We start from the raw sequence: 27,962 nt of genomic DNA on the forward strand, positions 1-27,962 counted from the left end.
CTCTGACACTATCGAGGGTTACACAGATAACACTGTTCCTGATCCCCACGATTACCTAATGACTCGAGGTTCAGGATTAAGGTTGTTATCAATGATGCCTCGGGGGGGAAACATTATTGTTTGGACCATCTGTTCCACACCAAACAAGACAAAGTATGTGACATAGATGGGACGATCTTTGACCTCTTACCTGTCCGTCAGGCACCAAGGTGACGAGTAAGGGCGGCCACACTGAGCGGATCTTCGTGGTGGAGTTTCGGCCGGACTCTGACACCCAGTTCGTGTCGGTGGGAATCAAACACATCAAGTTCTGGACTCTGGTTGGAGGTTCGCTCATGTACAAGAAAGGTGTGATCGGCTCAGTGGAGGACGGCCGCATGCAGACCATGTTGTCTGTTGCGTTCGGCGCCGTAAGAAACGCTGACGTTGCTTTTGTATGTAACGCTCTGGTGTTTGCGGACTTGTGGTAAATCGCTGTTTGTCTCACTCAGAACAACCTGACATTCACTGGCGCCATCAACGGAGACGTGTACGTGTGGCGGGAGCATTTCCTGGTGCGCGTGGTGGCAAAGGCGCACAGCGGTCCCGTCTTCACCATGTACACCACTCTGAGGGACGGCCTTATTGTTACTGGGGGGAAGGAGCGACCGTGAGTCTGCAGTTCCTGAAGATGCTGACCTACCACCTGCTTTTGGTGTTAATACAAAAAAATGGTCCCAGATTCAACCAGTCATTTAAAGTTTGCATTATTAGGGGTGTGGCCTCTTTGAATTACATGTGGATAGTGACACAGGTAGTTGTAGCTCCTAGCTGTCTGCTAGGCTTCACCTGAACTGGACCTCTGGACCGTGTTTGTGCTGTTGGAGCTTTTTTACTAACAGACGGTCCAAGAAGGCGGAGCTCCAGGTTTGGTGCGCAGTGATTGATTGGACATTGCTAATCTTTGTCTGACTGATGCTTTCATATAGTCTGTGGTAACAAAAGTCGCTAGCATTAGCTCATGATAAAATCCATGCTCTAAACGATGGCTTCCGGAATCAGTGGGTGATGCCACAGTGGGTGATGCCTAGAGATGGCACAATACCAATTTTTTATGTCCAATACCGATATCATAAATTTGGATATCTGCTGATACCGATATGAATCCGATATAGTGTTTTTTAATCAACAAAACTGTTTTTTAAATATCTTGCTGCATTTTGTATAAGTTCATACTCAAGTTTAAAACAACAACTACACTAAAGCTATTCTGTTATACCTGTATGCAAAAAAAAATTTCATAGTTCAGCAATACTGATCAATCTAATAAACTTAAACCTACACCATCCTCCCTATTCTGGTATTTTAAAGAGTACTTAGCATAAATATTAAGCAACCTAACTAATAGGGTTCCAACTCCCAGCAACAACAAAAATAAATAAATAAAAAATAGGGAACCACCCCTCACGCTCCACCTCATGATGCTTAATCGCCGTAATCAACCTTAATTTGATGCAGTGTGAAAGAAAATGCACAGAAATCAATTATTTTTCAAGAAATATTAAATAGATTCAACATCTTTCTTCAACAAAATTGCAGACTGCACAGATGGTACCTTCCCAAAGGAAAAAGTACTATAGCTTACTAGGGTATATATATTAGACTTAATAGTCACTATATACAGTAATGGACTTCTATTCATTTTACATCAAATTAAAACTTTGGGTGTCAGATAATTATTTATTAAAAGCTCGACATTTTAAATGAGAATAAGAAAGAAAAGTATGTCTTTGTGCCCCCTTTTCCCTGTTCATGCCCTATCGGCCCCCCTGGCTAAACTTTGCTAGATCCGCCCCTGCACAGTTACCAGCGTCAGCTACGTAGAAAAAGATCCTGGTGTAGAAAGTAATATTAAATAAATTCTAACAACAGCTGATCAAGCTTAAACGTGCTGCTGTTGTTCAGCCGCTGGTTTCCTCTTTCTGGTGCAAAGTGGGCCAAAAACAAAGGAGAGAGATGATCAGCTGATCATTAAGCAGTTTCATGATTGAAGCAGCAGCAAGAAGAGGCAGTCGCTCCATATATCGTTTGTTAAGCTTAACGCAGGAATGCTTTACATTCAGAGATGGACTTACACACTTGCTTTACTTCTGTCGGGATAACTTTGTCGGAGATGAAATGCCAGGTTGCTAGCGAAGCTCCAAATGCTATCCAGACCACCGACAGGTCCCGCATGCCACAGCCGCTCTATCACGTGATGCATACTGCTCCGACGTTCTGAGGCGAGTTACGGCGTGTCGCAAGTTTTGTGAGGTGTGATATTTAATGGATCGGATTACATTTTTCTATTTTTCTCCGATATCCGATCCAGTAATTTAGGTCAGTATCGGACCGATACCGATACGTAATATCGGATCGGTCCATCTCTAGTGACGCCACAGTGGGTGATGCCACAGTGGCTCTATAAACCAGTGTTTCCACACCTTTTGGAGCACGGCTCATATGAAAAATCACACAGCACACCACCAAACAAAAAGCATATTGATCATTTTCCCCCGAGCACTGAGCTTGGCTCAGTTTGTCCCCAGTTTACGTCTGGACTTCTTTAAGTTGCTTGAAGACGTTTCACCTCTCATCCGAGAAGCTTCTTCAGTTCTAAGGTCAAATGGTGACCTCCCCAGACGCCTTAACGCCCACTCACATCCTGGGCCATCTGACCTCAGGGATTCGCATGATAGGGTGGGGCCAGGTTTCACAGTGAGCTCACCCGAAACCCTGGCTGATTGGGACACAAACCCACTTTCACACCTTGGCTCAGGCGATTAGAGGATCATCAGGGGTCCTTTTGTCCCTCTGTGGGGGGGAAACTCCCACTAGGTTTATAATAATAATAATAATAATGGATTGGATTTATACAGCGCTTTTCAAGGCACCCAAAGCGCTTTACAATACCACTATTCATTCACTCTCACATTCACACACTGGTGGAGGCAGCTACGGTTGTAGCCACAGCTGCTCTGGGGCAGACTGACAGAAGCCAGGCTGCCATTTTGCGCCATCGGCCCCTCTGGCCAACACCAGTAGGTGGTAGGGTAAAGTGTCTTGCCCAAGGACACAACAACCAGGACAGAGAGCCCGGGGATCGAACCGGCGACCTTCCGGTTACAGATACGCTTCCCAACCCCCTGAGCCACGGTCGCCCCAATCGTCCTATATCTGGGACTCTCCACCATTTGACCTTAGAACTGAAGAAGCTTCTCGGATGAGAGGTGAAACGTCTTCAAGCAACTCAAAGAAGTCCAGACGCTTTTCTTTGCAAGCTCCTTTGACTACGATGACCTGGATGACTGAGAACCTTCACAGACATACGTCCCCAGTTTACCTTTTTTGCTTTCTTCTGACCCATCTCATGCTCTGGCCTTCATCTGGGTCGGAGTTTTCTCCAGGACCAGGTCAGACTGACTGCTGTTTCTGTTCAAATATTTATCTATTGCTATTATGCGCTGCATCGTCTCACAGCGTGAGTCCATCCATCCATCCATCTTCATCCGCTTATCCGAGGTCGGGTCGCGGGGGTAGCAGCCTAAGCAAAGAGGTCCAGACCTCCCTCTCCCCAGCCACCTCCTCCAGCTTGTCCGGGGGAATACCAAGGCGTTCCCAGGCCAGCCGAGAGATATAATCTCTCCAGCGTGTCCTGGGTCTGCCCCGGGGCCTCCTCCCGGTGGGACATGCCTGGAACACCTCGCCCAGGAGGCGCCCAGGGGGCATCCTTGCCAGATGCCCGAACCACCTCAGCTGGCTCCTTTCGATGTGGAGCAGCAGCTGCTCTACTCTAAGCCCCTCCCGGATGGCCGAACTTCTCACCCTATCTCTAAGGGAGAGGCCAGCCACCCTTCGGAGGAAGCTCATTTCCGCCGCTTGTATCCGCGATCTCGTTCTTTCGGTCACTACCCACAGCTCGTGGCCATAGGTGAGGGTAGGGACGTAGATCGACCGGTAAATTGAGAGCTTCGCTTTTACACTCAGCTCCCTCTTCACCACGACTGACCGGTGCAGCGTCCGCATTACTGCAGCCGCAGCCCCAATCCGTCTGTCGATCTCCAGCTCCCTTCTCCCATCACTCGCGAACAAGACCCCGAGATACTTGAACTCCTCCACTTGGGGCAGGAACTCATCCCCGATCCGGAGTGGGCACTCCACCCTTTTCCGGCTGAGAACCATGGCCTCAGATTTGGAGGTGCTGATCCTCATTCCCGCTGCGTTACACTCGGCTGCGAACCGCTCCAGTGCGAGCTGGAGGCCCTCACCCGATGAAGCCAACAGAACCACATCATCCGCAAAAATCAGAGATGAGATTCTGAGGCCACCAAAGCGAAAGCCCTCCGCCACTTGGCTGCGCCTAGAAATCCTGTCCATAAAAATTATGAACAGAACCGGAGACAAAGGGCAGCCCTGGCGGAGCCCATCACCCACCGGGAACGAGTCCGACTTATTGCCGGCAATGCGAACCAAGCTCTTGCAACGGTTGTATAGGGATTGAATGGCCCGTAGCAATGGGCCAGACACCCCATACTCGCGCAACACCTCCCACAGGACGCCCCGAGGGACACGGTCGAATGCCTTCTCCAGGTCCACAAAACACATGTAGACTGGTTGGGCAAACTCCCATGCACCCTCAAGTATCCTCGAGAGGACAAAGAGCTGGTCCAGTGTTCCGCGACCAGGACGAAAACCGCATTGTTCCTCCTGTATCCGAGGTTCGACTAGCGGACGAACCCTCCTCTCCAGCACCCTGGCATAGACTTTCCCGGGGAGGCTGAGGAGTGTGATCCCCCTGTAGTTGGAACACACCCTCCGGTCCCCCTTCTTGAAGATGGGGACCACCACCCCGGTCTGCCAGTCCACAGGTACTGCCCCTGATCTCCACGCAACATTGCAGAGACGTGTCAACCAAGACAGCCCTACAACGTCCAGAGCCTTCAGGAACTCGGGGCGGACCTCATCGACACCAGGGGCTCTGCCACCAAGGAGTTGTTTAACTGCCTCAGTGACCTCGCCCCCGGAAATTGGTGGGTCACACCCCTCATCCCCAGACTCTGCTTCCTCCCCGGAAGACGTGTCAGTGGGATTAAGGAGGTCCTCGAAGTATTCCTTCCACCGCCCGACAATTTTCTCAGTCGACGTCAACAGCGCTCCGCCAGCACTATACACAGTGCAGGTGGAGCACCGCTTTCCCCTCCTGAGACGCCTGACGGTTTGCCAGAATCTCTTCGAGGCAGTCCGAAAGTCTTTTTCCATGGCCTCTCCGAACTCCTCCCACACCCGAGTTTTTGCTTCAGCCACTGCCCGAGCCGCATTCCGCTTGGCCTGTCGATACCTGTCGGCTGCCTCCGGAGTCCCACAGGCTAACCAAGCCCGATAGGCCTCCTTCTTCAGCCTGGTGGCTCCCTTCACCTCTGGTGTCCACCATTTGGTTCGGGGATTACCACCACGGCAGGCACCAACCACCTTGCGGCCGCAGCTCAATGCAGCAGCTTCGGCAATGGAGACGCTGAACATGGTCCATTCGGACTCAATGTCCCCAGCCTCCCTCGGAATGCTGTTGAAGCTCTGCCGGAGGTGTGCGTTGAAGATCTCGCGGACTGGGGCCTCTGCTAGACGTTCCCAGCACACCCTCACTACGCGTTTAGGTGCACCAGGTCTGTCCAGCGTCCTCCCCCGCCACCTGATCCAACTCACCACCAGGTGGTGATCAGTTGACAGCTCAGCCCCTCTCTTCACCCGAGTGTCCAGAACATATGGTCGCAGGTCTGGTGATACGATTACAAAATCGATCATCGACCTACGGCCTAGAGCATCCTGGTGCCACGTGCACTTATGGACACTCTTATGTTCGAACAGGGTGTTCGTTATGGCCAAACTGTGATTAGCACAGAAGTCCAATAACAAAACACCGCTCGGGTTCAGATCAGGGAGGCCGTTCCTCCCAATCACGCCCCTCCAGGTCTCGCTGTCGTTACCCACGTGAGCATTGAAGTCTCCCAGCAGGACAACAGAGTCTCCAGGTGGAGCACCTTCCAGCACCCCTCCCAGGGACTCTAAGAAGGCTGGGTACTCCGAACTGCCACTCGGCGCATAAGCGCAGATGACAGTCAGGACCCGTTCCCCGACCCTAAGGCGCAGGGAACAAACCCTCTCGTCCACCGGGAAAAACCCCAACGTACCGGCAGCAAGCCGAGGGGATATAAGAATACCCACCCCAGCCCGCCGCCTCTCACCAGGGGCAACTCCAGACTGAGACAGAGTCCAGCCCCTCTCCAGGAGACTGGTTCCAGAGCCCAGACAATGCGTAGAGGTGAGCCCAACTATATCTAGCCGGTACCTCTCAACCTCACGCACCAACTCAGGCTCCTTCCCCACCAGAGAGGTGACATTCCATGTCCCTATTGCCAGTCTTGGCAGCCGGGGGTCGGTCCGCCAGGGCCTCCGCTCCTGGCCGCCACCCGGCTCACAATGCACCCGACCCCTATGGCGCCTCCTGCGGGTGGTGGGCCTGCGGGAGGATGGGCCCATGTCTCCTCTTCGGGCTGTGCCCGGCCGGGCCCCATGGACTAAGGCCCGGCCACCAGACGCTCGCCCTCGGGCACCCTCCCCGGGCCTGGCTCCGGGGCGGGGCCCCGGTAACCCTATCCCGGGCAGGGTAAACTGTTCCCTCGATATTCTTTTCATGGGGGTCTTCTGAATCGCTCTTTGTCTGGTCCCTCACCCAGGACCAGTTTGCCATGGGAGACCCTACCAGGGGGCAAAAGCCCCCAGACAACATAGCCCCTGGGATCCCTGGGACACACAAACCCCTCCACCACGATAAGGTAGCGATTCAAGGAGGGGATTATGTAATTTCTTCTTCGACTTCTTCTGTTTTACTGGCAGTTGGAGACCCATTGAATTAGAGCAGGTAGTTGTACTGCCCTCTAGTGGAAGAGAATGCCATTGTTCTGCCCGTTACTCACGCCGGTCATTTAGAGTACTAATCAGGTGGAATCAGATAATCTGCCGCACCACAGTGGTTGGGAAACACGGCTATAAACCGTGTGGACCGGCCACAAGCATGGCTAAAGGTTAAAGGTTACACCAGGTGAAGATGAGGGTTCAGACAGATCCATTTTAGGGATGTACCCTTCTTCTGGATTCCTTTGATGTATATAAAAAACATGAAATCCCACTGTCTGCTGCTGTTCATCAGGACCAAAGAGGGTGGTGCTGTGAAGCTTTGGGACCAGGAGATGAAGCGCTGCCGAGCTTTTCAGCTGGAGACCGGCCAACCGGTGGAGAGCGTCCGATCTGTCTGCAGAGGAAAGGTGTGAAGAACACACAGTGGAAGGTCCGTGGTGCTTGATGTTATTGTGATTCCAGTGACAGGAAGAGTAACCTCCAACTCTCTGACAGGGTAAAATCCTGGTGGGAACCAAGGATGGGGAGATCATAGAGGTTGGAGAAAAGAACGCTGCCTCCAACACCATGATCAACGGACACACTCAGGGAGGGATCTGGGGTTTGACAAGTCACCCTTTCAAAGACGTCTTCATCTCCGCCAGCGATGACGGGACCATCCGAATATGGGACCTGGCTGATAAGGTACGGGGTTGAACTGTGGTGTGCTGCCGACCTCACCTGGTACGGTGTATTCCTTTAATCCTGCTTTCTGTCTTAGAAACTCCTGAACAAGGTGAGTTTGGGCCATCCTGCCAAGTGCACGTCCTACAGTCCCAACGGAGAAATGGTTTCCATTGGCATGGAGAACGGGGAGTTCATCGTCCTGCTGGTCAACTCGCTCACCGTCTGGGGCAAGAAGAGAGACCGCAGCGTGGCCATCCAGGATATTCGGTGGGTTTGAACATTAGCACGAACAGGAGCCTCTAACAGTTCTGGGACTAACTTCAGTTTCTGGATTTCTTTGTTCAGGTTCAGTCCAGATAACCGGTTCTTGGCGGTGGGCTCAGTTGAAAGCGCTGTGGATTTCTACGACCTCTCTCTCGGGCCATCGCTTAATCGGATTGGTTACTGCAAGGACATTCCCGGGTGTGTCATCCAGATCGACTTCTCTGCTGACAGCAGACACATCCAGGTACTTTCACTTCCTTCTTAAATAAAGGTTAAAGGTTAAGAAGACACGTGCTGAGTTATGACACATGGGTCTGTTGTTGTGACCTCTGACCTTTTCCTTGTGGGTCAGAGCTCTGTCAGGTGAGAGCTGGTTTTCAATGTCTTGATTTATTCACAGGTGTCCACAAGCACCTACACCTGGCAGGTGCACGAAGTTCCCTCAGGGAAGGTGATCACGGATCAGCCCATCCTAGACAGGATCACCTGGGCAACCTGGACCAGGTGAGGCAGAAAAGTTGATTTGCTGTGCTTAATGTTAGCTAATGTTAGTGTTAGTGGGAATGCCTCAGACCATGTATGGGTCTCAAACTCCTCGAGGGGCAGTGTCCTGAAACTATTCCATGTGTCCCTGCTGCATCACACCTGAATACAATTAGTGGGTGATTAGCAAGGCTCTATAGAACTTGACTGCATGCTGAGGTGGTGACCCCTAACCCTACCTACTCGAGTAAGTGTTTGGAAAAATTTACTTTTATTGCACTGTGTTCATTCAGTCATGAGCTGCTGTAACAGTAGGGCTGCCACGATTAGTCGATTAGTCACGATTACGTCGACTATCAAAATCGTCGACGACTGATTTAATAGTCGACGCGTCGTTTGAAGCTTTGTAAGATCACAAAGGACGCAGGAATAAGTAGCAGGATTTAAGAGTGTAATAACGGACTGAAACAGAAGATGGCAGCACTGCATGTACAAGGAACCAGCTGCCGTTAAACCCCGAAGAAGAAGAAGAAGTTGTGTCCCAGAATTCATAGCGCAGCCGAGCTCAGTTTCCAACAATGGCGGCAGCTAGTTAGTTTTAATATTACTCTTATTATTCTTTCTGGGTCACAAAATAAACGTTTAACATATTTTCAGGCGAGAATGTAGCTGTGTAAACCTCAAATATCTGCTCAGTTTATCAAGACACCGCATATTTTCAAAAGCGCTCCGACGTTTTCGGCGACGTCTGTTACCCACTAGCTCGATAGCTAGTGGGTAGCGCCGTGAGAACACCGGACTCCCGGCAAATCGTTTTCAAACCCACCGCCGTCTTTCACTACTCAGGTTAAACATGATATATGAGTCACTTAGATAACTTAAAAATGTTATTGTTTGGCTTTTTTTTAGTATTTTATTTGTTCCTGAGTAAATCGGTTTGGCTGAGATTAAAGTTATAGTTTTTACACAGCTGAATAAACGTCAAGCAGACAGCTGATTATCAGAAGTGTGAGATGCTGGAGAATATACTCCAGTGTCCTGTTATATTTTAGATAGCAAGGAGTTTATTAAACTTCACCGAAACAATCTGCAAATTTCATTAAAATGTAATAAACTTGTCTTGTCTTTATTTTTAGTTAGCACAGACCTTAAACACTTCAAGCTGTAAGCTAATGATGGTTATATAAGAGCAGATGCTGCTGGTGCAATAAGCTGTAGTTTTACATCCAATGGATGATGATCCGATTAGTCGACTATCAAAATAATGGATTGTGGCAGCCCTATGTAACATGAATCAAGAATTACCGCCTCAGCATGCAGTCTGGTCCTATTCTCTCGCTAATGACCTGCTAACTGTATTCAGGTTGGAGCAGGGACACATGAAACAGTTTCAGGACAGCGGCCCTCGAGGACTGGAGTTTGAGCCCCCTGCTTTATGGGATGCAGAGGAATCAGGGCCCTCTCTAATCCAAGAAACAAAACGATAAGATGGGGCTGTCCTTGGTGGTGGTGGGGTTCCCTCATGCCGGGCCTTTGTTAGGGAAGTAAACAAGTTCAGAGGTTTGGGACCCAGCTGCAGAGCACTAATCCTCCAGCCCTGGGTCGCCATGGAGTCCTGAACTAAAAACAGGAAGCACGGATTCAAATTGGGATGGGTTCAGGAAGATCTGGAGGAACTTTTCATGAATAAAAAACAGGAACTAGTTCCAGAAGCGTTGCCACCTTCCTGAGCTCATTTAAGGTGTGACCGACCTGACGGAGGCGTTTCTGTTCGGTTTTCGTAGCATCGTGGGGGACGAGGTTGTCGGCATTTGGCCTCGTAACGCCGAGAAGGCCGACGTTAACTGTGCCTGCGTTTCTCACGCTGGAGTCAACATGGTGACCGGAGACGACTTCGGCCTCATCAAGCTCTTCGACTTCCCCTGCGCCGAAAAATTTGTAAGTGAGCTCCGAAAATGAGAAATCACTGAAAGGTTCAGCTCACACTGAGCGCCACCTTCTGTCTTTATTTCCAGGCGAAGCACAAGCGTTACTTTGGCCACTCGGCTCACGTGACCAACATCCGCTTCTCCTGCGATGATAAATATGTGATCAGCGCTGGCGGCAGCGACTGCAGGTGAGACCTGAATTACACCAAATCTTTGAGTGAAACCAGCCAAACGTGGGCAGAAAACTGACTGCAGAGCAGCTCAGACAGTAAACTCATGCTTTGCTTGTTTGTTTTTTTTACTTGATCTAAATGAGACGTTTTAGGACCCCTGAGACAAAATTCTAATATTTCACAGAGAAAAAGATTCAGGACCTTCAGGATGTATGTTTTCAGTTCAATTTTATTCATACAGCACCAAATCACAACAGCAGTTGGCTCAAGGTTCTTTACATTGTAAGGTAGATTGTACAATAATAGATACAGAGAAAACCCAACAATCATATGACCCCCTATGAACAAGCACTTTGGCGACAGTGGGAAGGAAAAACTCCCTTTTAACAGGAAGAAACCTCCAGCAGAACCAGGCTCAGGGAGGGGCGGGGCCATCTGCTGTGATTGGTGAGAGAAGGAAGACAGGATAAAGTCATGCTGTGGAAGAGAGACAGATTAATAACAGGTATGATTCAATGCAGAGAGGTCTGTAACACATAGTGAGTGAAGAAGAAACACCCAGTGCATCATGGGAATCCCCGGCAGCCTACGTCTATTGCAGCATAACTAAGGGAGGATTCAGGGTCACCTGGTCCAGCCCTAACTATATGCTTTAGCAAAAAGGAAAGTTTGAATCTTAAAAGTAGAGATAGTGTCTCCTGAATCCAGACTGTGATGAGCTCTGAAACCTGACTGAAACTCTTCCAATAAGCCATTCGTCTGCAGATGGTCTGCTTGCTGTTTCACACTCCTACTCTGAAAGGAAGGTTGGAGACTGGCTGGTTGTTACTGATTGCTGTCTGTCTCTCGTCTCCTCTCTGCAGCCTGTTTGTGTGGAAGTGTCAGTGAGGTCCCTGCAGTCCTGTTGGGTTCACAAGAGTCTCCTCCTCTTCTCCTCTGATGCTGCTCCCCCGACTCCTCGGTCTGAACTCTGACCCGAGTTCACCTCTTGCTGTACAGTTAATGTGAGGACGTGTTTCCTGCTGTTGTGGCGTGTTGCTGTGACCTGTGGACGGCGTGTAGCTGTGTCGTGTAGCTGTGTCTGGTTTGTCGGGATGTGCCTTTCTCACAAACTCTGACCAAACATTTGATACAACTTTATTTATAACGGTGGTGCTATCAGACTGTCGTGGTGTCCTGTCAGAAGATGATGATGATGAAGATAAAAAAGAGGAAAATGGATCTGTGTTTGATCCTAGTTATTAAAAAGGGAAAAAGTAGAAAACAGTTTGTATGGAACTTTATTTAAAAAGTAAAAGAATTCTACCTCAAAACAGAACAAATAGAAATGAAGAAAATGTATTTATTAAGGTAGAAAATAAATATTTACATCCACACGGTGGCGCTGTCTTCTCTCTGCTGTTTGTCTGATAATAAAAAAACACTTTTCTTGGAACCCCACACAGAGGGATCAAAGGTCATCAGGACCTGTCAGGACTCTTGCTGCAGCATTTTGGATCAGCTGAAGGCTTTTCAGGGAGTTTTTAGGACATCCTGATAATAATGAATTACAGTCGTCCAGCCTGGAAGTAATAAATGCATGAACTAGTTTTTCAGCGTCACTCTGAGACAGGATATTTCTAATTTTAGAGATGTTGCACAAATGGAAGAAAGCAGTCTTACATATTTGTTTAATATGTGCGTTGAAGGACATGTTCTGGTCAAACATGACTCCAAGGTTCCTCACAGCGTTACTGGAGGCCAAGGTAATGCCATCCAGAGTAAGAATCTGCTTAGAGACCATATTTCTAGGCTTTTCAGGGCCGAGTACAATAACCTGAATAACTGACTGAGAGCACACCAGGTGAGTTAGTCTTATTATAGTAACGCAGACACATGTGAGTCTGCAGCTGTCCTGATCCTTGTCTCCGTTCACCTGCCTGACCTGTGGAGGGCAGCAACACGCAAACCTAACAGAAGGCGCCAAAGTGCTTCCGGTGTGTGTGCTGGCTGTCATGGCGGCTCCCTGTCGCAGGACTTTTTCACGATGAGCTGAGTGGACAGCGCGAAGAGAGAAAACCAGAACGACCGGAGGCGGATGTCGGGGTTGCTGAGGTACCGTGACGCTCCCTTCTCTGACGCTCTGCTGCTGGTTTGAGTTGACCGTAGTTCCGACGTAGAGTCCTCCGGTTTTGACGTCAGGCAGAGCCAAGCGTCACTCAGAAACCCTGCGAGGTAATGTCACGTGAACGAACGACACCTGAGGCTTTAGGTGAGCTGCTCGGTTCAGTTTTCACGTTCGGCTCTGATTAAACGTTTCTTTAATCAGCGTCTTCCTCTGCAGGCCGGAAGTTCAGCCGAGCTACACCAACACTGCTGTTTAACAGCTGTTATGTTTTTCACGGATCGATGATTCTTCGTTATCGGTTTGAATTTTTAAGTCTCACTTTCACATTCGGCGCCCGAATTAACGAACCTATCCTCCTGAGTCCTCCGGTGTCAGTCCGTAAGCTCTGCTCCAAACTTCATTTACAAAAGACACATTTTTACGATTTGTGGTGCCGAGATGTTTTAGAACAAAATGTAAACATGTGTTCCTGATGTGTTAGAGCACTCGGGTTAATTCGGCATAGATGTAGTCCACCACCTGCATCCAGCTTTCATCTCACCATGTTTAATATGTAAACTTCATATGCTGCTGCTTCAGGCAGAGGACTGGACAACCACACGTGGAGGGTGGGTATTTTAAAACTGTCAGCTGAGGATATTAGATATAGAACTGTATATACCCCAAACAGTGTGTGTCAGACACTCGCCTGATTGGCTGCTGCTTGTCAGGATGTGTGCGGGTATATTACCTGCAGAGTTTGTGGGCTGTGAGGCCGACAGAGAGGAACAGACACACTCCTGAGTGAAAGGATCGATGGCTGGTCTCAGTGAGACCGCCTCCCGATGATGATGATGATGATGACGTTTTACCTGCAGATGTTTGCTCTCTCGCACGTTAGGCTCACCTGTCCCTCTGCAGCTATGAGTGTGATGTCTGCGGTGATGCGGGGTACCCGGCGGCTGGTGCACGCAGACCCAGCTCTGTTCAGTAACTTCCCGTTTCCGGCCGTATTCTGCCGTGCCGGGAGCGCCGACTTTCTCCTCACCTGCCAACCGAACAGGAAGTTCGCCTTCAAACATGTGAGTTTCTTCCTCCTGATGATGTTCATTAACAAAGACGCAACATTACAGTTCCTTCGTCTGTACAAATAACATTTTAGTGAAAAAAATGAAGCATGTCATAATAAAGATAATTTTTAACTGCAGGTCAAAGGTCAGAAGAAAGAGCAGAAGACCCAGAAGGTCAAACCCAAAGTGGACAAACAGGAAGTTGAGATCCGACAGGGGATGACGGCGGCTGCACTCGCTGAAGCCATGAACAGAGACTTCGGTAAGGATGATAGACAGTATACAGGTGGGCGGAGCTATTTGATGTCTCCCATTGGTCGCTGAAGCGTCAAGATTATGGAACGCCAGGACTGCCATAATGAATTAATTAAATGTGGCAATAATTAATTAAAATTGGAATTAATTAATTAAATAAATAGTTATGACACATGTAATTAATTAATTATTGACACATTTAATTAATTATTTAATGATATATTTATTTATTTCATTTTGGCAGTCCTGGTGCCTGGCTCTCATCATCTGTCAGCCTCACCCATCAAACTCAGGGGGCGGGGTTAACGCTGCCCATGCAGCTTCTCTAACATTTGATTGGTTGCCGTGCAAAGTAAGTCAAAACAGGTCGATCCTAGATAATCGATTGCTTGTGTAGACTTGGGGCAGCCAGGTATCCCAGAATGCAGATCAAATCACAGGCAGCAATGGTGGTGGTGTAGTTTTAAAATACCCCGTTTTTCTGTCACCAGCTACACTTTTAACAGTGTTTTAGCCGCGAGTGTCGCGACGTATGTCTGGTCAGGTTGTCAACATAGAACATGTTTGCAAAAGTGCTCAGATGTTTTCAGAGATTTCACTAGCTCTGCTAACAGTTAGCATGCAGAGCGCACCGAGGGGGTTACGTTAACTGGTTTGTTTACATATTCCACTCTCCGTGTTCCACATGTTGCATTCACAGATTCTCATTTTCACCGAACGATCGTCTCTTTCCGCCTGGTCTTGTGTCTCTGTGCTTCTGTAACATAAAGAACGAGCTGACATTTTTCTCACGAAACCAGCGATCAGCTCAACAGACCCTCAGTTTACCTGCATGCATCCTCCTCCTCATCTGTCAGCTGTTTAACACCTGCTGCTAATTCAAGAAACACGCCTAGTTACCTGGTGATAGTCACAGTTTAACTGGGCAGCCGGTGCTCGATATAACGCAATGTCAGCGCATTTTTCTGCACAAGATAAGTAAATATAGTGTTTTCCCCGAGCGCAGAGCTGCTGGAGCTTGTTTCCTTACAGAGCACTTTATAGGCGAGCCAGCTTTATCAGCGGCTGATGTCCAATCACCAGCACACAGCTTTGAAACCTCAGCTGAGTTTTAGCTCTCAGTGGTTAAACGCTGGACTTCATTCACTCAGGTTCTGTCTGTCGGGTCACGTTTACTTCGCTGTTTTATTTACAACTGAGCAAATCGGTTTGGCTGAGGTTAAAGTTACGTTTCATAACTGCATAGTTTCACAGACGTTTAATGGTTCACTGGCACATGTGTTAGACTGAACTATCATCTAAATATCATCTGTTTTTTAATAGTTATTCAACTGTATTCTAAGCACCAGCTGTCTGTTAGAATGTGATTTTTTTCTCTCTCTGTTGGCAGAGGTATAAAAATGCGCAGGAAAATCTGACATGCATGGCGAACTTCACCGACGATATTTAGGGAGGAATAAACACACATCAAACATAAATGAACCATTTGCCTGTCTCCATAATTGAGAGCATTTTCTCTTCTTATGTCAACACTCTCTCTCTCTCTCTCTCTCTCTCTTTTTTTTCGGTCATGTTATGTTTACCTGTCAAAGGCTTGTTACAAACTATGAAACACATCGTGCAGACTTCTGGATGTTAGAAGAAAACTAATACTGCTCATGAATGAGACTAAAGGCAGGAAGGTGTCCTTTAAAACTAAACATGTTAATAGGACCTCCCTGTTTATATCATAGTTTATGATATAGCACGTGTATTTCAGTAATAGCCTGCTGAGGCCACTATACGTGCTGGCCTCATATCAAATGTGAAGGCAGACTGAGTCTATGTTTGACGTTTGTTTATATCTAATCTTCCTTTTCAAACATTTAAACAGCAGCGAGTCTGCAGCTGAGGGAACACAAACTCAAACTGTCGGAACAGGTTTGCTCGTTTCTTGGATTCATTTGGTGATTTATTAAATGTATAACTGTTATTCTAATCTGCTGCTGAGTCTCTTACACTTTTCTTTATGCTGTATATTTTCACGTCTCTGGAATAGTTGGCAGTTAGATAGTCAGCTGGGAAACTTTGTGTTAACTCATGGAGCTGAGGATATCGTGGATATGCTGACCTCGCTGCGTGGTGTACAGAGCGAGGTCAGCATGATTAATATTCACAATAAAAATATTAGCCGAACATCATGAAGTCTGTATGTGTTTCATAGTGTGGAACAACCTTTGTACAGTTAAAGCCAGCAGTTACTACATGACGGAAACACCAACGTTATCTCTTTTATGTGTTTATACACAGGTCACTCTGATTACTGAACAAACACCCAAAGATCAGATGTTAAACAGATTTATTTGCTCTCTCTCCTCCTTAAACATGTTTTTAATGTTAGTTATAATTCAGACTGAAACACGTAGGACACATAAGAACATCAGGAAATAAAACACCGATAAATATAACCTCAGTAAAAGAAGTCAGCGGGGGTTACTACAGCTGTGTACCGGGGCCTGCGCTTTGTCGGTGGGATTGCTTGCGAGGCGAGCGGGTCTATCCCACGCTTTGCCGTGAGACTGGGACGACATCTCCGAAATCATCGAAGCACTTTTGCAAAGAGGCTGTATCTTGACAAACCGACCAGACACATGAAGATTAAACCACTACATTCTCGGCTAAAAAAATATTAAAACGGTATTTGGTGACACACAAACAGGGTTTTTCAAAGCTCAGTTCTGTTAGCTTCCACATGCTGGTTGTTGTGTGCTAGAAACAATGGCCACCAGGCCTAAGCAATGGTTTTGACTCGATCAGCGTTAACCCCGCCCCCTGAGTTTGATGGGTGAGGCTGACAGATAAAATTATTTCATGATGAGAGCCAGGCACCAAGACTGCCAAAATGAAATAAATAAATATATCATTAAATAATTAATTAAATGTGTCAATAATTAATTAAATGTGTCAATAATTAATTAATTAAATGTGTCATAACTATTTATTTAATTAATTAATTCCAATTTTAATTAATTATTGACACATTTAATTAATTATTTAATGGTGTATTTAATTAATTCATTATGGCAGTCCTGGCGTTCCATACAAGATGAGCGTTTGACCTTCGTTGTCTTGGTTCCAAAAAACGGACCAAGAGTTTACCGCCACCTGGTGGCCATTAGACAGAATGCCGGTTTAAGGCTCCTCCTCGTGCGCCTACTTGTCCGACCCTGGAGCAACGTCGATGTTTTAAACTGTCTGTGGCTGGAAGCTGTTTTAAATAAAGGTCTATTTGAATCTCAGACCACGTGCTGGAGGCTCTGCTGAACACGTCGGTGCATCTGGACTCTCTGGAAAAGGACACGGTTCTGGAGGAACGATGGATTAAAGAGGTGGTGACACGGTCAGGGATGAAGTTCAGATGGGCCAAACTGAGCGCGAGCAGAGAGCGACCCAACAGGGACGCCTGCAGGAGGTGACAAGAAGTCTCTGATCACGTGTATGTAACTCGTCACAGTGGTTTGTAACAAAATAAGGTTCTCCGTTACCTACAACCTTCACAGACCGCCTGCTGATCCCACCCTCCTGGTGCCACGGCCCCCGGTGGTCACCATCATGGGTCACGTGGACCACGGTAAGACGACGCTGCTGGACAGCCTGAGGAAGAGCCAAATCGTCTCCACAGAGGCCGGAGGCATCACGCAGCACATCGGGGCTTTCCTGGGTAACAGCACGCTCTAAACTTTATTTAAAAACACCCAACGACAGGAAACGAAACAAGATTTTTTTTAAAGACAAACTTTAAGAGCAAACAGAAGAAAATGTAATTAAATCATAAAATCTGTCACCAGACTCTGCTGATCGATTATTGAATGTTGTTTTAATAAGCAGCGTTTGCAGGTTTGTGCTCGTTTACAGACAGTAAACTTTTTCCTGAAGCTTCGTTCCCGCTCTCGGATCTTTTCTTCCAGTCCAGCTGCCGACAGGTGAGAAGATCACCTTCCTCGACACGCCGGGCCACGCCGCCTTCTCCTCCATGAGAGCCCGTGGAGCCAACGCCACCGACATCGTCGTTCTGGTGGTGGCAGCTGATGATGGCGTCATGAACCAGACGGTGGAGTCCATCGAGCATGCCAGGAGAGCCAAAGGTGGGAGCTCCACCTGACAGTCGCAGCCGAGGGCTCAGAGCGAAGCGTCGCCCCGTTTCTACTGCTTTTACTGGATTTCTATTCATTTTGTTTTTATGCTCTTCTACTGCTGATTCTACTGTTCGTCCGTGTTTCAGTCCCCGTGATCGTGGCGGTGAATAAGTGTGACAAGCCTCACGCCGACCCTCAGCGGGTGAAGCAGGAGCTGCTCGCTCACGACGTTGTTTGCGAGGAGTTCGGGGGAGACGTTCAGGCGATTCACATCTCTGCTCTGAAGGTGAACTCATCAAACAACACATCGCGTTGTTTTCCCACAATGCAATGCACAAAGAACATTCCTATTGGTCAGTTAGTACAACAGACAGGTTAAAGGTAAAGTAATGAAAGCAGTTAATATGGCTTCCTTAAAATATGAGATCGTTGCTGTAGACCAATGATGTCATTGATGACGTTGTCAGGGTGATAACCTTCTGGCTCTGACTGAGGCCACAGTAGCTTTGGCAGAGGTGTTGGAGCTAAAGGCGGAGCCTACCGGCCCCGTGGAGGGACTCGTCATCGAGAGCAGGACCGACAAAGGCAAAGGGTAAGTCCTTCACAGTGCTAACTCTGGTTTACTGGAAACATGAAAGAGTCAAACAGGCCCAGTGTGACCAGTTTGGTCTTCCCAGCCCGGTCACGACAGCCATCGTCCAGCAGGGGACGCTAAAGAGAGGCTGCGTGCTGGTTGCTGGGAAATCCTGGGCTAAAGTTCGCTTCCTGTTTGATGAGAACGGCTGTGCTGTGAGGGAGGCGGGGCCGAGTACTGCGGTGGAGGTGGTTGGCTGGAAGGAGCTGCCGTCAGCTGGAGAGACCATCCTGGAGGTGGAGTCTGAGGTGAGTGGGATATAAACCGGGTCCGCCCAAATGAAATCACTTCACATGAAATAGAATAAATGTTTTATTAAACAATAAATCGACAGAGGTTGTGTTCATCTCAGCGGATGCTTCGCCTACAAGAAAAAAGGAGAAATATTAAGTTTGCGTTAAAAATCTCTTCAGGACATTTCGCTGCGATGTTCGTTTTCTGCCTCCTCTTTGCAAACTTTGCTCTTCGTTGTTTTTTGCTCTGGTTTTAAATTTTGGGAAATTTAAATAAAAATCCAGACTGGATTGTTGGTGGTTGGTTTCCTTCGTGGGTCAGAGATGACCATTTCCTGTCAGTCCCTTCCACAATAAAAGCTTTCCTCCTTTGGCTCCTGCAGCAGCGAGCGCGGGAGGTGGTGGAGTGGAGAAGTCACGATGAGGAGCAGCGGAAACTGCAGGAGGAGCAGAGCGCGATCGAGCAGAAGCAGAAGCTCCACCTGGAGGAGTACCGCAGGGAGAGGGAGGGGCTGTCCCACCTGAGCTGGAGGCAGAGGAAGGTGGCGCTTTACCGGGCCAACAAGACCCGCTTCGCCACGAGGCCCAGCGAGAGGATGCAAAGCGACCAGCTCAGCCTGCCGCTCATCATCAAAGGTACGCACTGAGCCAGCTTCAAACAGGCTCCGCCCACTGTGATGTCACTAACTGAACAACCGTTGACCCAGGTGACGTGGATGGCTCGGTGGAGGCCATCCTGAACATCCTGGACAGCTACGACGCTCAGCAGTGCGAGCTCGAGGTGGTCCATTTCGGCATAGGAGACATCTCTGAGAACGACGTCAACATGGCCGAAATGTTTGGAGGTACGAGCAAAGGACGCCATTCCAGATGTTTTTATTCATTTTGTGTGCAGCAGATTCTTCTGACCGCCGGCTGGTTTAGTGTGATTTCATGATGGGATTAAAGCTGAGAGCAGAGAACGCCTTCTTACAGAGTGTCTATGAATGCATCACAGGGTACCTGAGTTTAAAATAAATAATAAATCTCCTGCTCCACCTTCAAACATCGTGTGGACTGTCCTGACTGGCTGCGTCTCGCCATCAGGCTCCATCTATGGCTTTAACGTGGCGGCGAGCCGTGGCATCGAGCAGCTGGCAGCGAGGAAAGGCATCCCGCTGCGTCTGCACAGCGTCATCTACAAGCTGGTAGATCAGCTGAAGGAGGAGCTCAGCGCCAAACTCCCACCACTCGTCTCAGAGAACATCACAGGTGAGTCGGCACCACACGGTCATGTGACCACAGCTGAGCTCAGGTGGAGCGGAGGCGTATCAGTGAGATCAAAGTCAGCGTTTCATCCCTGCTAAATCACCATGGTAACAGGTAGCATCAGCATCTTAATTTTACCGCCTTACGGCCACCAGGTAAACGCGTCTCCATCTGACGCTTCTACCGTTGTTTTAAATCATCATCATCTGATTGGAGCACGTGACGCTCAGAGCTCATTTAATGAGGAAAACAGAAGCAATGTGAGCACGCTCAGAGTGCGGAGCAGAGGCAAGATCTGCATATGTTCATTTTGTTTCTAGCCACACCCCCTTAGGTCACATGTCAGAGGAAGATGAACCTGTGATGTCAGTCACACATATCCTGTTCCCCCCGGTGCAGGTGAGGCGTCGGTCGTCGCCATGTTTGACGTCACCGTGGGAAAGAAGAAGGTTCCCGTGGCCGGCTGTCGGGTTCAGAAAGGTCAGCTGGACCGACGGTTCAGGTTCAGGTTGATCCGAGGCCGGGACACTGTGTGGGAGGGTGAGTGAGACCGGAGCTGGGGTCAAGCAGCAGGACTGGACCGTGTTGTCCTAACGTTCTCCTGATGTTCCCGCAGGTTCTCTGGCAGCACTGAGGCACCACAAAGATGACGTGCAGACGGTGAGGGCGGGCATGGAGTGCGGCCTATCGGCTGACGGCGACGTCGACTTCCGAGCCGGTGATATCGTCGTGTGCTTTGAGGAGGTGGCGGCGCCGCAGGTCACTTCCTGGGACCCCGGCTTCTGAACTCCCATCATGCACTGCTGCGCAGCGCTTCTATCACAGACTCTCAGACACAGATGAACCTGATGTTTAGTTTCAGACGTTTATTGAAAACTGAACAGGAAGTGGTTAAATTCAAACTGAAGCACAGACGTGTGTGAACATCCTGCTTTCTGACTGGACAGAACCTCTAATAAAATATACGTGTGATTGTCTGAACCAATCAGGAAGCTCATCAGGAAAGAGTAAATGTTGTCTGTGATTAATATTCTCGCACTCGACGGAACGCTGAACACTCCGCTTTCAGCGTTCCATCTCATTTCTTCTTCTTGGGCTTTGTCGGTTTGGCGAGCAGCAGCGGGTCGATCTCATCTGCACTCAGTCCTCTGATGGCGAAGAGTCGAGCAGCGCGCTCCGACGGCGTTCCCCCACACTTCAACCCACGAGACATCAGTTCTTTTTTCAAGACGTCCAAACCCAGAGACTCCAGCTGCTCGACAGACGCCACCGAGAGCAAATCCAGCTGCTGAAGAACAACAAGATAAGATAACCTTTATTAGTCCCACATGTGGGAAATTTGTTTTGTCACAGCAGGAAGTGGACAGTGCAAAAGTTGAGGCAAAAATTAGAATACAATAAGAATAAATACAGTACACAGCTGTACAGAATAGAATAAAATAATATACTATATACAGTAGAATAAAATAAAATATACAATAAGATAAAAATAGAATACAAATACTATATACAACTGAGTAAAAATACAACGATGACAGAAAGGATTATTGCACTTAGTGTTATTGCATATGTATGGACAAGAGTTAATGATCGCAACATTTGACTACTCGAACACACTGCAGTGGTTTGTATCATATCTATCTAATAGACTCCAGTTTGTGCATGTAAATGGAGAGTCCTCTTCACACACTGAGGTTAATTATGGAGTTCCACAGGGTTCAGTGCTAGGACCAATTCTGTTTACATTATACATGCTTCCCTTAGGCAGTATCATTAGAAGACATAGCATACATTTACACTGCTATGCAGATGACACCCAGCTCTATCTGTCCATGAAGCCAGATAACACACACCAATTAGTTAAACTGCAGGAATGTCTTAAAGACATAAAGACCTGGATGGCCGCTAACTTTCTGCTTCTTCATTCAGATCAAACTGAGGTTATTGTACTCGGCCCTGAAAAGCTTAGAAATATGGTATCTAAGCAGATTCTTACTCTGGATGGCATTACCTTGGCCTCCAGTAACGCTGTGAGGAACCTTGGAGTCATTTTTGACCAGGACATGTCCTTCAACGCACATATTAAACAAATATGTAAGACTGCTTTCTTCCATTTAGCTCCAAAATTAGAAACTCCATAAAAACCTTCAGCAGATCCAAAATGCTGCAGCAGTAAGAAAACCTCCACAGCTCAGCGATGACATAATTCAGACTTTAAAATTAACCTTAAACGTCTCATCAGAAACTTTAACCCTGAAAATTTCAGACTTTATTCATCGGGTACACACCTGTTGAGACGGCTCGCTTGATTGTGATGGTTTGGACGGACCAGGATGGTTCTGGTCCTCTGACGGTGTCCCAGTCTGGTCTCTGGAGGTCTTCTCAGAGTCCCGGTCCTCTGACGGTGTCCCAGTCTGGTCTCTGGAGGTCTTCTCAGAGTCCCGGTCCTCTGACGGTGTCCCAGTCTGGTCTCTGGAGGTCTCCTTGGGGATCTGTGTGGTTCTGGTGCTTCCACTGTTTGAGGATGAAAGAAGACTCTTTCAGACATCGTTAAATGACGGTGGATCTGGTCCCTGGCGCTCTTTGGGCTTTACCTGCTACCCTCCTCTGCCTCTCTTCGTGTTGTCATGGTAACGATGGCAGCAGCAGTTTCACGGCTGGATGTGGACGGAGCCTCGTCATCATCTGAGCTCATCAGCTCGTCCATCTCCTCCAGCCCCGTCCTGTGAGCACAAGCATGATCAGTCAGTTTCCCACATTTTGTTGCTAGGTAACAGACGATGCAGTTCCAACCAAATACAGCCGACAGAAGCTCACGTAAACGGACGCTGACCATCAGAGACGAGCTGCGAGCGCTTCAGCTGAACTCAGAACACACGAATCTGTGCTGGTGGTCGGTGAGGTCACTGGAGCTGCTGATAAAAGACGCTGTGATGTCAGCGGGCGCCAGGAAACCTGTTGACATCACAGTGCCCGCTGAGTTGATGGATTCACCAGAAATCACTGACACCCCACTTAACTGTTTTTCACCAAGCGTGACCTCACAGGATTCAACTGGTTTCATCGGTTGGGTTTCAGCCAATCAGAACCTCCCTGGCTGCTGACCTCATGTTTTTATTTGTCAGGGTGTGATGTTGCTCGCACAGCGAACGACCTGCCGTCTCGACAAGGACAATAATTGAGAATAATTTGCCTTTCAGAAGCTCGCTGTAGCTCAGAGCCGCCGGCGGCGTGCTTGTCGTTCCCTGTCTGAGTGATCGCGTAACAGCTGCCATGTTCAACTCTTCCTGTCATTAACGACTCACCAGAAGCACCCCCCTCCTCCTGCTGTCTTCGTCTTCTTCTTCGCAGGCTGCTCACTCTGATCACAGTTCAGCCTCTTGGCGCCGCACATGTCGTCCACCTTCACCTGGCTGCTGGAGGAAGCCTGCAGACCTGCAACAGGAAACACACCTGGCGTCAAACACGTGCAACCTCGCGCTCTCACCATGCGAGCTGTGCAGCGCGGCCAACCTCTGAGCACCGAGTCCTCGAGTCGCTCGGACAGGTCGTGGCACTGCTGCTGGTACTCTGCGTCGGTGAACTGGTGTTTGGGCTCATTGAGCTTCCTCTGCAAGCGCTCCAGACGCCGCTGCTCCTTCTCTGCCTCGCGCTCCGCTTGCTTCTTCAGCCAGTCCGCCATCCTGCCGCACCACAGAAGAACAGACATGTCACTGCAGTGAGCACCGGCCGCTCACAATCAGACTCTACCCACAAACTGCAGGAGGAAGTGACCTCGACGGTGGGATAGATTGTTTGACAGGTGTGTTGCTGGCCCAACATCACAGTGCTTTGAGCTTACAGCAGCAGCTGCTGCAGAGCAGATGTTTGAGGTGAATCATCATCAATAATTAACCTGAATATTTTACATTAACTGTAGAAAATTCACCTTTCAGAGTTTTTCTGGTGTTTTAAAGCTCGTTTTCAGACACTTGAAATTTAAGTGCGCTCACCTGGACAACACCTTGGACACTGCTGTATAAATAACATTCAAAGCGTTTCTGTTCTCATCATGTTTTATGTGCAGCCATCAAATCGTATTATTATTATTATTATTATTATTATCATCATCATCATCATCATCATCATCATCATCATCAAATCTGTTAAACTGGCTCCAAACATCTCAATACGTTTACTGCCAACGTGACAGCAAACCAGAGCAGGAAGCGGAGCAAAGTGTGACAGGAGAGGTGTTTGCACAGGTGTCTCCACGCTGAGGTGGGGAAACTAAAACGTGCAAACAGACATTATTGAGCCTTCTGGCTGAACGCTGCCACCTGCTGGTGAGACTTTCATTACATTTACCACAGATTTTACTGGAAGACCTTTAAAGTAGGGCCGGGTATCGTCACTGATTTCTAGAACTGATTCAATTCAGATTCACAAGGTCCCGAATCGATTCGATCCACGATTTGAATCTGGGAAATTTTGCCTCAGACAGTCAGAAATATTATAATTCAGATGATGCATCAGTACATTTCCATATGTTTATATCTATAAAAAGAAAGCTTGTGAGCATCACAGCAGATGCCTTTGTGTAAAAGTAACTATATGTTCATCATTGAACAGCAGAAATGAGACTTTGTTTTCAAAAGTAAGTAAAAGGAAAAAACAACGAATAACGAAGAAAACTGATTTTTGTTGTTGTTTGGAGAGATAAAAACCTGCAGCTTCAGAATCTGTGCAAAAAGGGCGTAAACACAAAGCGCGGAGCCGCCGAAACATCAGCATCAGCGAGCTGTCGGCTTTCAGCCCCGACCGTGTCCGTGCCGCCGGGTGAGAAAGGCGACATCTCCTTAATTCTGACCCGTCGGCGGGTCCGCACTTTGAGTTTAGCCTCTGTTTTAGCCGTTTGGTGGTTGTTGAAGTTTTGTGAGGTTTAACCTGAGATTCTGGCGTTTCGGGTAAAATAAATTTTTATTTAAAAATCGATTCAGGATTTTAATGAATCGATTTTACGTTATCCATGCTAGAATTTATTTTAATCGATAATCAAAACCCAGCCCTACTTTAAAGACTACAGAGTAATAACACTTCCTGTCTGATCTAAACATTTCAGCTCCTGTGTGTTTGTCTCACTCTTTCTCGTGGTTGACGTCTCTGAGTCTCCGCCCACTGAGGTCCCTGCAGGCCTCTCGATTGGTCGTCTTTTCAATCTGAGCGCCGAGCGCGCGCAGCATTGAACCGAACCCTAAAACACATTTCACAAGTTTCCTTCAGCTCTTCTGCAGCAGGAAAACTGGAAGCTACTTTCCGTTTACTGACCTCCTTTCCCTCCAAGGAGGCGGAGCTCCAGATGATAGACGGCTCCATGCTCCAGAGGATCGTCCAGGTGTGCCCGGCGCCCATCTCTGGTGACGTAGAAATCCTGGAAACATGAAAACTCGCTGAGATGAACCCTTCGATCATCTTCACATCCCCTGAAGCCGCGACCTTAACCTCCCGTAAACACACCTCCAGTTTATTTAATCTGGAATAAATCTAAATAAATAATTCAATGAATAAGAGCTGGCAGGAAGTACGTCATAACAGGGCTGATCCTGAGGCTCTGATTTTACGGATTTAAGTCAAAATGATTAGGGCTGCCACAAACAATTAGATAGTCGACTAGTCACCGATTATTTTTGCGACTAGTCGACTAATCGGATCATCATCCATTGGATGTAAAACGTACAGCTTATTGCACCAGCAGCATCTGCTCTTATATAACTATCATTAGCTTACAGCTTGAAGTGTTTCAGGTCTGTGCTAACTAAAAATAAAGACAAGACAAGTTTATTACATTTGAATGAAATTTGCAGATTGTTTCGGTGAAGTTTAATAAACTCCTTGCTATCTAAAATATAACAGGACACCGGAGTAAATTCTCGAGCATCTCACACTTCTGATAATCAGCTGTCTGCTTGACGTTTATTCAGCTGTGTAAAAACTTTAATCTCAGCCAAACCGATTTACTCAGGAACAAATAAAATACTAAAAAAAGCCAAACAATAACATTTTAAGTTATCTAAGTGACTCATATATCATGTTTAACCTGAGTAGCAAAAGACGGCGGTGGGTTTGAAAACGATGTGCCGGGAGTCCGGTGTTCTCACGGCTCTAGTTAGCCTAGCCCCCGGCTAGCTATCGAGCTAGTGGGTAACAGACGTCTCCGAAAACGTCGGAGCGCTTTTGAAAATATGTGGTGTCCTGATAAACTGAGCAGATATTTGAGGTTTACACAGCTACATTCTCGCCTGAAAATATGTTAAACGTTTATTTTGTGACCCAGAAAGAATAATAAGAGCCACACCTTGGCTCAGGCGATTAGAGGATCATCAGGGGTCCTTTGTCCCTCTGTGGGGGGTCACTCCCACTAGGTTTAAATCTGGGACTCTCCACCATTTGACCTTAGAACTGAAGAAGCTTCTCGGATGAGAGGTGAAACGTCTTCAAGCAACTTAAAGAAGTCCAGACGCTTTTCTTTGCAAGCTCCTTTGACTACGATGACCTGGATGACTGAGAACCTTCACAGAAATAAGAGTAATATTAAAACTAACTAGCTGCCGCCATTGTTGGAAACTGAGCTGGGGTGCGCTATGAATTCTGGGACACAGCTTCTTCTTCTTCGGGGTTTAACGGCAGCTGGCATCCTTGTACATGCAGTGCTGCCATCTTCTGTTTCAGTCCGTTATTACACTCTTAAATCCTGCTACTTATTCCTGCGTCTTTTGGGATCTTACAAAGCTTCAAAGTCGTCGACGATTTTGATAGTCGACGTAATCGTGACTAGTCGACTAATCGTGGCAGCCCTAAAAGTGATTCACCCTTTCATGCATGAATTATGACAAACTCAATCAGGATTTTTATTCATCGTTAGGAATGAAAAAATGATTTTTGAACTTCATTTTTTAAACAAAGAGGTTCAGTGGACAACATTTTAACTTAAGAATTTGACAAACGAATAAACAATACACACCGTGTATATTGTTTATGTGCAAGTACACCATCAACACTGACACAAATACACGGAAACGGCCTTTGAATAGCTGTCCACTGTAGTGACCACTATGCGTGAAAGGGTTAAACTCGTGATTGCTTCGGCCTCCTCTGGATATAACCTGAGGTTACTGTCAGTGCTGACCTCGTTTGGGACAGGTTAATGCCGAGTTTAGCCTTATAGCTTATATGCTAACCGCCGACAGGTTGATTCTGTTCACCTGGACGTAGCGGTTTCAGTGGGAGGAACGTTTCGTCACTTTTCCAGGTGACTTTTTCACATGAGTGACGCTACGTCCAGATGAGCGGGATGTGCTTACCTGGAAGATTAAGCATGCATCAAAACACTTTATATGCTAACGTTAGCGCAGCTGCTAACACTGATACCCGGAGTGCATTTAAACCGCCTAACCCGGGCTAACTCACGCTAACCCTGGTTATCCCGGATAATTCGTCTCAGCCTCACCTCCGGAAGCGGCACGAGCCGGTCCAGGACGTGCCTGACCACAGAACCGACCGGAAACACGCAGGTAGAACCTCTGCGGCCCAAAGCGCTTACCGACACCTCCATGTTGCACAACGCTCATGCGCAGCTCTTCCGCTTCTTACTGGCTGAGTTTTTCTTCTCTGACTTAAAACGCGCGTCATTGTTACTGTACAGATGTACAATGATATACAGCGCCACCTGCTGATCCGGAGTGCACTGAGCCCACGTCACGCCACCACAACAATTCGAATTAGTGAGCTAATAATGTGATTCATGGTCTCAGTTTCATGCATTAGGTAAAAGACACAAGCGAGAGGTCAAACAAGCAGAACGTTTATAGTTTGAACTGCTTTTACATCATGGGAATGTT

At 47.7% G+C, this 27,962-nt stretch overlaps 3 protein-coding genes across 8 annotated transcripts in view; 2 read left to right on the forward strand and 1 right to left on the reverse strand.

Annotated features, from left to right (window-relative positions):
- LOC146708646 (echinoderm microtubule-associated protein-like 6) overlaps nt 1-11,818 on the forward strand; it is a 46,929-nt gene extending 35,111 nt beyond the window's left edge. For both annotated transcript variants that reach the window (XM_085460641.1, XM_085460642.1), the window contains 10 exons: nt 202-410; nt 492-649; nt 7,223-7,337; nt 7,426-7,614; nt 7,691-7,863; nt 7,942-8,104; nt 8,261-8,364; nt 10,128-10,281; nt 10,359-10,459; nt 11,308-11,818. In XM_085460641.1, coding sequence (XP_085316767.1) covers nt 202-410; nt 492-649; nt 7,223-7,337; nt 7,426-7,614; nt 7,691-7,863; nt 7,942-8,104; nt 8,261-8,364; nt 10,128-10,281; nt 10,359-10,459; nt 11,308-11,332 — 1,391 coding nt within the window. In that variant the 3' untranslated portion in view covers nt 11,333-11,818. The remainder of the gene's footprint in view (nt 1-201; nt 411-491; nt 650-7,222; nt 7,338-7,425; nt 7,615-7,690; nt 7,864-7,941; nt 8,105-8,260; nt 8,365-10,127; nt 10,282-10,358; nt 10,460-11,307) is intronic.
- Nucleotides 11,819-12,367: 549 nt separating this feature from the next.
- Nucleotides 12,368-21,261, forward strand: mtif2 (mitochondrial translational initiation factor 2). 4 transcript variants are annotated; one of them, XM_085460652.1, is made up of 14 exons: nt 12,368-12,695; nt 13,432-13,612; nt 13,739-13,862; nt 17,135-17,306; nt 17,395-17,555; nt 17,803-17,979; nt 18,117-18,256; nt 18,438-18,562; nt 18,648-18,852; nt 19,221-19,473; nt 19,545-19,682; nt 19,924-20,088; nt 20,485-20,625; nt 20,702-21,261. In XM_085460652.1, exons 2-14 carry the CDS (start codon nt 13,454-13,456, stop codon nt 20,869-20,871), a joined length of 2,130 nt encoding a protein of 709 aa, XP_085316778.1. In that variant the 5' UTR covers nt 12,368-12,695; nt 13,432-13,453; the 3' UTR covers nt 20,872-21,261. The 4 variants fall into 4 exon arrangements, with proteins under 4 accessions (XP_085316778.1, XP_085316777.1, XP_085316776.1 ...); XM_085460651.1 differs by having other exon boundaries at nt 12,368-12,658; XM_085460650.1 differs by having other exon boundaries at nt 12,368-12,538.
- Nucleotides 20,932-27,925, reverse strand: LOC146708648 (splicing regulator SDE2-like). 2 transcript variants are annotated; one of them, XM_085460655.1, is made up of 8 exons: nt 27,572-27,925; nt 25,393-25,495; nt 25,207-25,318; nt 23,599-23,768; nt 23,391-23,520; nt 22,680-22,808; nt 22,374-22,599; nt 20,932-21,370 (listed from the first exon to the last, which is right to left on the reverse strand). In XM_085460655.1, exons 1-8 carry the CDS (start codon nt 27,674-27,676, stop codon nt 21,164-21,166), a joined length of 1,182 nt encoding a protein of 393 aa, XP_085316781.1. In that variant the 5' UTR covers nt 27,677-27,925; the 3' UTR covers nt 20,932-21,163. The 2 variants fall into 2 exon arrangements, with proteins under 2 accessions (XP_085316781.1, XP_085316780.1); XM_085460654.1 differs by having other exon boundaries at nt 20,932-21,373; nt 27,572-27,918.
- Between the last annotated feature and the right edge of the window lie 37 nt (nt 27,926-27,962).

The sequence above is a fragment of the Copadichromis virginalis genome, linkage group LG6, assembly GCF_057382275.1.
Source record: "Copadichromis virginalis isolate Kocher_CV1m ecotype Utaka linkage group LG6, C_Virginalis_male_GT1.1, whole genome shotgun sequence".
NCBI classification, from domain to species: domain Eukaryota; kingdom Metazoa; phylum Chordata; class Actinopteri; order Cichliformes; family Cichlidae; genus Copadichromis; species Copadichromis virginalis.